The following is an 11,033-nucleotide window of genomic DNA, read 5'->3' as shown; positions in this document are numbered from 1 at the left end:
GTACCTGTGTCCCAGGAAACTTGTTTTCCATAGTTCCTTGTTAATAGTAGCTCCCCCCCACCCCCCCATCCCAAACTATTTACAACTATATGCATTTTGCAAGCTCAAAGCACCTTGTTTCACATCATTATGAATGCATGCAGTGACATTTCATCCTTTCATGTGCAAATTCTAAAATTCACTGTAACCAAAAAAACCAAAAAAAGTTAAACGGGTTTAAAATTTGTCTATAATCATAAGTGAAAGGATCAAAAATGTCAGACGTTGCAGAACACTGGCTCCTAATGGAGCTTTCTTTATTTTATTCACGGTTCTTGAGTCATTTTTTCCTTTTTTCTGAATTTGTTACAAAAAAGCAGTCTTGAACTCTTTAATTAAACAGTACTTAAACTAAACAACTCTTCATGCCATGCAAAAATAACATTTTATGCACTTTTTTAGGCTTTTCTTGTTTTAGCTCACAGGCATTACTAACTGTTTTAAGAACAGTTTTTTTATTGCTTTTGTAACTAGTCACATGCTGGTTTCGCGTGTGGGACAGTAACCAGTTTCTCCTGGGTTTGAATGAATTTCTGGGGCAAATAAATGATTTTCCAGTTTGTAACCTTCTTGCTGACTGTCCTTCTTTCCTTCACCCCCAGTATGGTAAATGTCTTGAGTACAGTTGTGACTAATGATTTTTGGTGAAGAAGTGCTGATTCTTGGCTCATCTGTTAAATGTTTGCCATTGTTGTGTTTATCTCCCAAGCAATTTGTCTTGATGTCCTGCTGCTTTTCATGCTTTACACCATGTAATTCCAAAAAGTCTTCATCTTCTCCGGTGTCTAGTTCAGTGAAGCTCCTCCTCTCTTTTGAAGGGAAGGTGAAAAGCTTTTGTTTGGGAAATAGAGGGGAGGATCTTTTAGGAAGTCCCTGGCAAAACAGTGATGCATCAGCACCGAGCATGGGCCTTTCGCCTTGAGGTGAATTCTCTTCTAAAAGGATGGTGCTGATATGCTGTGGGGTAGACGGTGTAAAGTCTGCTGTTGCTGTTACTGGCAATGGCCTAGCAGTGCTCGGTGGAGTTTGTGGAGCACTGCTTCTGTTGTCCTTAAAATTAACTTTAAGGGATCTAGATTTTAATGGATGGCTACCTTTTAGAGAACTTTTTGGGCTGTCCATGGCACTGTCAAAATGCAGATGACCATGCAGGACAGTTTGGGAACCACTGCCATTGTTGTTTACAGCAGTGTCTATTGGATTATAGTCAAAAGTGATATCCCTTGTGAGTGATATAAATGGGGAACTCTTTGTTCTTTGGTTGTCTTCTGTGTTAGCAGAGTCAGTTGGGAATCTCATTTGCAGGTGGGAGCCAGGGAACATGGGGAGGGGAGATCTTTCTGTTTCTGTGAAGTCGGTTGCACAACTGGCAAAACTATCAATACTAGATGTGCTTCTCATGTCTGGTATTATATCTGTATGTCCAGCTGGTAACTGATCTGTCTGCCCAGTAACCCCTTCCATTTCTATTTCTTCTTCATATGCAGGTAGTTTTTCTGGCTGATCTAGGTACCCAGCATTAAGATTAGGCTGAGAATGAGTTTTAGTAATTTCATTATATAACATTTCCAGTTTCTGAGCACTCAGATGCTGTGGGCTGGAAGAAGCGGCAGCATTGTTTAACTGCTCATGGGAGTCTTGTTGACTAACTTCCTGGTATTTGTTTTCAAAAGACTTGTTTGAACTCGTTTCAGATATTGTTTTTCTGGCCCACTTCCACCGGCTGGGGGATAGGTGGTTGTCATCCTGTGCTTCCTTTGTATTGGCTGGTTCTCCCGGCTTACCTGGTTCTACTGCTACATCAATCAGTTCCATGCTGCGAGCGAAGGCATCTTTCAGGTTCATGGAGACGATGCTTCCATTTCTTTTTGCTCGCTCAAGCGCTTCTCTTCTTTTAATTGCTTTCTCCTGCCGTTTTTGCTCTTTGTAAAACTCAGAGAAATTATTCACGATGATTGGTATGGGCAGGGCTATTACCAGCACTCCGGCAATACAGCACAATCCTCCAACTATTTTCCCTAGTAAAGTCTTAGGATAAATGTCACCATATCCTACAGTGGTCATAGTGATGGTAGCCCACCAAAATGATGCAGGGATACTGGTAAACTTTGTAGCATCTTCATCCTTTTCAGCAAAAAATACAAGACTGGAAAATATCATTATTCCCATTGCTAAAAATAATATCAATAAACCCAATTCATTGTAGCTCCGCCTAAGAGTAAAACCTAAAGACTGAAGGCCTGTTGAATGTCGGGCAAGTTTAAGGATCCTTAGTATCCTCATAATGCGAAATATCTGAACCACACGTCTGACGTTTTGGAACTGCAGCACACTTTTGTTGGACTCTGTGAGGAAAATGGTGACATAATATGGCAAGATGGCCAGCAAATCAATGACATTTAATGGACCTTTGAAGAACTTCCACTTATTTGGTGAGGACAGGAAGCGCAATAGGTACTCCATAGTAAACCAAGCAATACACACAGCTTCGACATGTGCTAGCTGGGGATTGTCATTTGGCTGTCCGAATTCATCTATTTCTTGAAGCTCAGGTAGTGTGTTGAGAGACAAAGCTATGGTTGACAGTACGATGAATAGAATGGATACAATGGCCAGGATCTGCAAAACAAAATACACAAAATTTTAGTTAAATGAGGGCTTAAACAAGTGCATCTGTAAATGGATTTTTTTAAAACATAAAATCTGTCTTGTGTTCTAAATAAAATGAATCTATTCCCATTTTTCCCCTTAAAAAATTCATTTTTACAAAGTAAACCAGTTCTAACTCTAAATGTATTCAGAGTCCTTCATGTTAGACTGATTCCAGTGGGACTATTTCTGTCAATGAGTACAGTTTGACCTACAATTTTAAAATTAAAAGAAACAGCTCATACACCATAAAAAATCAGTATTACTATAAATTCACTGGTAAAGAGTAGAAAATGTCAGAATATATAATACAAACAATATAAATGTGGATTTAAAAAAATCAACATTACACTAATTATTTGAAACTTTACACAGTGTAATTAATCATTCAGTTTATTTAACTTAATAATTCATAGCATACAAATCACTTCTGGCATTTTATTGCATATGAAATCAAACATATATTTAGAGCTCAGTGGTGCCCAAAAGAGGAAAGAAAAGGCAGTCTGTTCTTGAATCTTTTTGACATCCATGAAAGTTTGAGGCATTTATGAAATGAGGAAATGGCTGTGAATTAGACAAAACCTTGGATGTAAAGCTGGACATTAAACAAAGCATTATGAAGAAGAAATTCAGATTCTCACTGATCATTGTAAAGGACAAATTCCAAAAATGGTTGCCCTCTACACATAATGCCCTAGCTTCAGTCTGAGGAGATACATTTTAAGAAACATGGTGCATTTTAATGAGAAGTGGGCCATCTCAGTGCCTAGTAATATTTAATTTTGCCAGAAATTTCTGGTTGTTCTTCCTTCAGATAACTAGTATTATGAGAAAAGAACCAAACATATTATAGAATTTAACATTTTTAGCACTTAGGTCAATTATTTGTAATGTAGAGAAATACAGGCAGCCTTGAAATCATTTGTGAAATGTTTGAAGTTATAAGAAACATATTTATAGAATATGCTTTATTTGAAAAAGAAATAAAGCATTAAAAACTCCTAAGTAACTCCAGGCTTCCACTGGAAGTACTAAGTGAATTGTTTTCTGCTTTAAATTCAATGTTCAATTTAGGCTTAGACAAAAAACAAACAAACAAAAAACCCCCCATTTGCACTCATTTCCCAGAAATACCTCAATTAAAACCATCCTGTGATGTTTGGTATTCTTCCAAAAACACTAAGGCACAAAAAAGCACTCTAATATACAAAGAGATGGGCAGTGCAATAAACAAATATGCTCAGAGCATGACCACAATAGAGATAATAGAGGTGGAAGCCTGCAAGCCTGAGTCGAATTTCTGCTTTGAAAAGCAAACTAATTTTTTCCAGAGATGGGCTTGTTGTACCATAAAACAGAATCAGCCCTAAAACCACAAACAAAAAAAGGCAAAGGGGGAGGGAAGAGGGAAAAGGAGGTGTGATGTTTTATTTATACAGGCTGGACAAGGAAGGTGAGGTACACTACTCACATGTGGTTGAGCACTGATCTGGGAATCTTTCCCAGTTTTTTCAACTCAAAATAATCTAGAATAACCATAGAAAGCATAACCCTTTTTTCATAGATTCACAGATTAATAGAAGTTTGGGTTGGAAGGGACCTTAGCAGATCATCGAGTCTGACCCCCTGCCCTGGGCAGGAAAGAGCACTGGAGGCAGACGACCCCAGCCAGGTGCATGTCTAGCCTCCTCTTAAAGACCACCAAGGTAGGGAAGATCACTACCTCCATTGGAAGCCCATTCCAGGTTTTGGCAATCCTTACTGCAAAGTTCTTCCTCATGTCTAACCTAAATCTGCTCTCTGTCAATTTTTGGCTGTTGTTACTCCAAGAGTACCCTGGTAAACAGAGCATCTCCTATTTCTTGCTGCCCCCCGCACTGATGAATTTGCAGGTGGCCACAAGATCACCTCTCAGCCTTCTCTTGTGGAGGTTGAAGAGATCCAGGGCCCTCAATCTCTCCTCATAGGGTTTTGCCTGCAGGCCCCTAACCATACGAGTTGCCCACCTCTGAACCTTCTCGAGCTTGTCCACATCCTTCTTGAAGTGTGGTGCCCAAAATTGGATGCAGAACTCCAACTGTTGCCTGACCAATTCTGCATGAAGAGGAAGTATCACTGCCCTGGACATGTTTGTCGTGTACCTGCTAATGCATGATAAAGTGCGGTTACCTTTACTGATTGCTTCATCACATTGATGACTCATGTTCATCTTGGTGTCAGCAATGACTCCGGGATCCCTTTCCACTGTTGTGCTGCTGAGAAGGTCTTCCCCCACCCTGTAAGCGTGGTGGTGATTCCTTCTCCCTAGGTGCAGCACCTTGTATTTGTCCTTGTTGAACTGCATCCTATTCTGCATCCTATTCGGCTCCACCCACATTTTAACCTGTCCAAATCTGCCTGGATTCATTCCCTACCCTCTAGTGTGTTAACTTTACCCTATAATTTGGCATCATCTGAGAATTTGGACAGAGTGCTTTCCATGCCCTCATCCAAGCCACTGATGAAGACATAGAACAGCACTGATCCAAGGACCGAGCCTTGTGGGACTCACCATACCATGCCTTGGAACAACCTGAACAGGGTAGTATTTCCTCTGAGTGCCCCTATCAAACCTCTTTCTTCTGGTGGTAGCTGTTTTATTAGGACAACTGGTCCACCTATTTGCACTGAGTGAACCCTGAAGTAGCTGTTCTTCTTCCTACCTACAGTCTAAGCAGAAGGAGTGGAGAAACTGTACCCTGGTGGACCTGGGCTCTTGGCATTACTGCAGATTTCTTTGGGATGTTACTAGAGTCCTGCTCTCAACAGGCAGTCACACCACTATCCCCTTGAGGAGTCGAAGCCAAAATTAGTGAGCAGCTTACCAGGATGGTAAGAGAACACGAACAGGATCACACTGCAGAACTAGGTACCTTTGCATAAGCCTGGGATTGCAGTTTGGAAACAATTATAGCCTGTAGCTAGCACAGGACCAAAGGAATGGTTTCCCAAGCAATCACATTACAGTATGGCCCTACCCTCCAAATTCTGAAATATTCCCATCTGCTGTTACAATATCACTCTTACTGGAAAAAGGTTTGTAGCTTAGAAAAGTGCCATATTTACTCAAATAGAAGATGACCCTGATTACAAGATGACCCCCCAAAATTAGATTCTATATATGGGAAATTTATAAATGTGTTATAATGTTCCAAGTATAGAATCTAATTATTAGAGGTCTTCCATGAATGTGTTCCCATCCAATTGCTACAGCAGGGAAAATAGATCTGGGAAGGAAGGAGGGTCAGGTAGCCCTTTGCTCTCTGCTTCTCCCAGCTTTTTCCCCTGGCATCCCTTCCCCCTATCCTTACTGTCAGACCCTGCTCTCCCTGAGCACATGGAAGTAGCAAACTTGAAAACAATAGCCTTGAAATTAAAGATGGCTGTAACAATTTGCATATATTATTCATATACTTAGTTTATCCAGAATTGATATATTACCTTTTTTTGAAACTGCTGCAAATTTTAGCACAGATATTTGATGAACACATTTTTGAGCAGCACTTTGGCACCTATTTGTGTGTAGTACAAACTTTTTTTTTCAATATATTTTGTTTTAATGGCCAAATCAGTTCCAGATACAATTGGGCAAAGGCCAATACACAAATTCCAAAGTTTGACTCAGCAGAGCTCAGTCGTCAAGTCTCCATGGCTCTACCACCAGACAAGTATCCGACCTCCCAGATCTATTGGTCTCAGGCTTTGGATACTCCCTAAATCCAGGAAGGCATCCAATATGCAAGCCCCAGGCCTGGAGGCCTCGGGTTCAGATGCCCCTTGTCTCCCCTGATCTTAGCCAAGTCCAAAGCCAAAGACTCATGATTTACCACATAGTTCATTGGGCTGGTCCCAGAGACAACAGCATTTCAAGCCATGGTGACCCCACAGCTCAGCACTGCTCAGGATATATGCTGAATTTCTGTTCTGTAATGGGTATAAACTGGTTTTGTGTGCTGAATTTCTGCTCTGTTATGGGTGGAGACCAGTTTCTGATCACTTATGCAGGTAAAAGTGTAATGTTTGTACCTGGCCTAACAGAAGATTTGTCTGACTTGTCCATAGGACTGGTTTTAGCTAGAGAATAATAACTTTTCAAAAATGCGAAATGGGATCTTTAGTTTCTACATGAACATTCACCAGAGACTGAAAGATCACATCTGGAGAAAAGTGAACATAGCACTTCCCTCTCAGACAGTCTAAGCATTGCACATGGATCAGATGCTTTCACAGAACTTGAATATGCAACCTTCCTGTGCAGTGTAGACATTGCTATCCAGGTGACAGAAACTGTTTCTTCAGCTCATTCATTTCTGGAGTCAGTTTCTGGTAACATGCAAATCCTGATCTCACCAACTGTCTCACAAAAAGTTAGAAATATACATGTAATAATAGACTTGAAATTCTGTATAACTACAGTTCATTTGTTGGGTATATACCTGTTTGTATTATTGGTGATTTTTAGGAAGAAGAAAATGGTTTTGGTTCCCCGCACTTGTAAGGGTCTCAAATTTTCATTTCACTGGGACTTTACACTGTAATTAAAGGTGCATGTCATTCCATACAGTATGTTTTAATTATTGCAATTGATTAGATTTACCAAGTCATTAAGCAACGGCTGGCAAGGGAGCACAAGTAAGAATAGTAGCAACTATACGAAGATGAAGAAAAAGACCGGTGGCTCATAAAAGGGTTAACTGGTAGAACTGCACTGGCAAATCTTCTTGCTGTTGCTTACACTATTAAAACACCTTTTTGTCAGTATACTGATTATTTGCCTGAATGAATTTGCAAATACTGGCCAAGGGGCTTTTTTGTAGTATAGCTCTGTCTATTCTAGTGCTTCTGCTAGTGTAGCCATGCTGTTCAGAGAAGGAGAAAAAAATCAAACCTCTGAATACTATACTTTTACTGGTGAAACTTTTAAGTTTGGACCGGCCTTGAGGGGAAGCAAGTGACATGAAGGAAATGAGAGCTCTTTCAGAAAATATGTTAGCAGTTCAGAGCCAAATTGAAGCTCCCTTGTAGCTAACTGTGTAGCTAAGCTTACATTTCACCTCTTCTAGGCCTGTTTGTCTTGTTTGGTTTAGTGCTGGAATGGCTGCATGGAATTTAGACTGACCGAGGGAAATATCTGAAACAAATCTGAGCTGTATTGCCAAATGCCTAACCTGAATTTTATGATTAATTTGGAGATCAAGTAATATTCCTACTGATCAGTTCACGTTAAATATTAAATGAGCATGTACCTTAGAATAGAGAAACAAGTATAACAAAAAAAATGTGCATCATACATCGTATTCTCCTAAAAAGTGAACTACTCCATATTTCCAGGCAAATGATTTAAACTTGCATAATTTTAATAATAAGAAATCTCTTTTGCATTTTAGTTTAAGATACTGGTGGCTTCTTTCTTTAGCATATATTACAAAGACCAGTGTTTTGGACTACTTCACAGGAAAAGTAAGATACTAGCATGTCTACATTAAGATGGAGTCAAGGTATGTATCTTACTCCAGGGCATGCCGTATGGAAGAAAATATGTTTTTTCTTGTATATAATTTTCTTGTTAGAGTTACTCACGGTAACAGAAACAGTTTGGCTATAGTATAGGAATGTAGGAAAAAGAACAAAGAAACTTCTTGTTGATCAAAATTACCACAGGAGAAAATATTCCTTCTTACAGTCAATTTTTTATTGGGACTTAATGTAGTATCAATGAATAATTCAATGGGATATGTGACTATGTATCTTAGTTTATGATGTTTGATATATGTATAAGATCTATGTATGGAGATAGATACAAAAATGGATATACATCTAAACATAACTCTTAGATATCTTTAAATCACTGTGTGTGTGTATTTGTGCATGTATAAGAATAATAGAATTTTAAAAAAATGTGTGGATGGGACTTCCAATCATCTAGCTCAACTCCCTGCTCAAAGCGGGATAATCATGACTAAACCACCCCAGCCAAACCATCAGGTTTGTCTAGCCCGCTCTTAAAAACTTCCAGTGATGAAGATTGCACAATTTCTTTGGATAATTTGTTTTAGTACTTAACCACCTCCTACTTACTATTTCTAATATACAACTGAATTTTGCTTGCAATTTTGTTACTTCTTATCCTGTCCCCAGCAATCTCAGAGAATAGGTCTATTGCCATCCACCTTGTAACCACTCTTCAGGTACTTGAAACTGTTGTCAAATCCTGTCTCAAGTCTTCTCTTCTTTAGACTAAATAAACCCAGTTCTTCCAACCTTTTTTTGGTAAATCATATTTCTCAGACCTCTAATCATTTTTGTTGCTCTCTGATAGACCCTTTCCTATTAGTCTATGTCTTTCTTGAAGTGTGGTCACAAAACTGGACACATTAGGTGACCAGTGCTAAGTAAAGTGAAAGAAAAACTTTCCTTGATGTGTAGGTAATCCTGTTACTACAACCCAGTGTGCTATTGGCTTTTTTGCAACAAGAGCACACTTTTGACTAATGTTCAGTTTGTGATCTACTATAATTTCCAAGTCCTTTTCTGAAGTACCAAAGCCTAGTCAGTTGTTCCCCAATTTGTATTTGTGCCTTTAATTGCTCTGACCTATGTTCATTTTTAATTAATGAATTTAATTTTGGATTATTTGTTCAGTAATCCTAATTCAATTTTTCAGAATGTCTGCAGCTTCACCTTACTTGGTGTCATCTGCAAATTTGCTCAGTTGCATTCTCCAAATCATTAATGAAAATATGAATTGGTATCAGACCCATGACAGATTCCCTGGAGAACCCCACTCAATACCTCCTTCCAACTAAACAGTGAATCATTGATGACTACTTGTTGACCACAATGATCCAATCAGTTATGTATTCACCTTACAGCACTTTCACCAAAACTGTAGCATACAAATGAAAATGTCATGGGAGACACTGTCAAAAGCCTTGCTAAAGTCAAGGGTGTACTTGGTAGCTGTGTTGGCCTGAAACAAAAAGACATACAAAAAACTAGAACTCTTGGTTCCAAAATGATACCTTTTATTAAACCCACTGGAAAATTGCAAGAAAACTGTCCTTTTCTGCAGGCTTTTGGGATCAAAGTCATGGACCCAGAGGGACAGCCTTCCATCTCCAGCTTCCTCTGTGCAAAAATAAAGTTTATTTCCTACCTATGGGGACTCTTTATTATCTGGTACCATCTATACTTTTCCCCCAAAAGCTTGCAGAAAAGGACAATTTTCTTGTGATTTTCATTTGGTCTAATAAAAGGTATCATTTTGAAACCAAGAGTTCTAGTTTTTTGTATTGCTAAAGTCAAGGTATATCACATTCACCTTGATATATCCAAGGTTTATCATATTCACATCCATTTTACAGTAGATTCGTTTAGACCACATTTCCTTATATTAATGAGGAATGTAAAGAATACCTCATGAGACTGTCATGGGAGACTGTGTTGAAAACATTGCTAAAGTGGAGGTATACCACACCCAACTACTCTTCCCACACCCACAAGGCCCACTACCTTGTTGTAGAAGGAAACATGACATGCTCTTGACAAATCCTTTTGGCTCTTCCTAGTTACCTTGTTATCCTCTACATACTTAGAAATAAATTCCTTAATGACATACTCTATAATGTTTCTAGTTATTAAGGTTAGATTGGCTGGATTGTAATTCCCCAGATCCTCCTCCTTCCATTTTTTAAAGATGGGCACTGTGTTTACCCTTTCACAGTCCTCTGGGACTTCACCTGATATCCTTGTGTTCTCAAAAAAAATAGTCAGTGGTTCTGCAATTACCTCAGCCAACTCCTTGAGCTCTCCAGACTGAATCTCATTCAGTCCTGCTGACTTGGAAACATCCAGCCTCTCAAAGTAAACTCTAACCTGTTCTTGTCCTACTCTGGGTTGAATATTTCCTCTTTTTTGCTGCCAGTTGTACTCATCCTCTGGCACCTGACCTTATTCACAAAGATTGAGGTAAAAAATATTGAATACTTCAGCCATGTTTACATAATCCTTTATTAGACTGCTAATAAGTTAGTAGGAGTAGTGGGGCTGTGACAGTGCAGGGACAGGGTTTGCATGGAGACTGACACAAGCAGTGCTGACAGGGTGTGTGGCTGGGCAGGGAGCTGCTCTGGGGCTGGGGCCAGGATCTTGTGGGGAAGACAGCATGGGCCGGAGATGGGCCAGAGCTACGATCTGCTGCTTGCATGCCCTGCCTCTGGATCACGCTGTCACTGCTGTAAAATCCTGGCCCCAGCCCTGGAGCAGCTTCCCACCCAGCTGCGCACCCTGCCAGCACTGTGTGG

At 39.6% G+C, this 11,033-nt stretch overlaps 1 protein-coding gene across 1 annotated transcript in view; it reads right to left on the bottom strand.

Moving 5' to 3' along the window:
- Positions 1-6: 6 nt before the first annotated feature.
- KCNB2 (potassium voltage-gated channel subfamily B member 2) overlaps positions 7-11,033 on the bottom strand; it is a 443,726-nt gene continuing 432,699 nt past the window's right edge. The window contains exon 3 of the mRNA XM_019527796.1: positions 7-2,658. Within this exon, the coding sequence (XP_019383341.1) occupies positions 514-2,658 (2,145 nt within the window). The 3' untranslated portion in view covers positions 7-513. The remainder of the gene's footprint in view (positions 2,659-11,033) is intronic.

Source organism: Gavialis gangeticus, unplaced genomic scaffold (genome assembly GCF_001723915.1).
Source record: "Gavialis gangeticus isolate Ggan-Ray unplaced genomic scaffold, GavGan_comp1, whole genome shotgun sequence".
Lineage (NCBI taxonomy): Eukaryota > Metazoa > Chordata > Crocodylia > Gavialidae > Gavialis > Gavialis gangeticus.
This window is presented reverse-complemented; position numbering and strand designations above follow the sequence as displayed.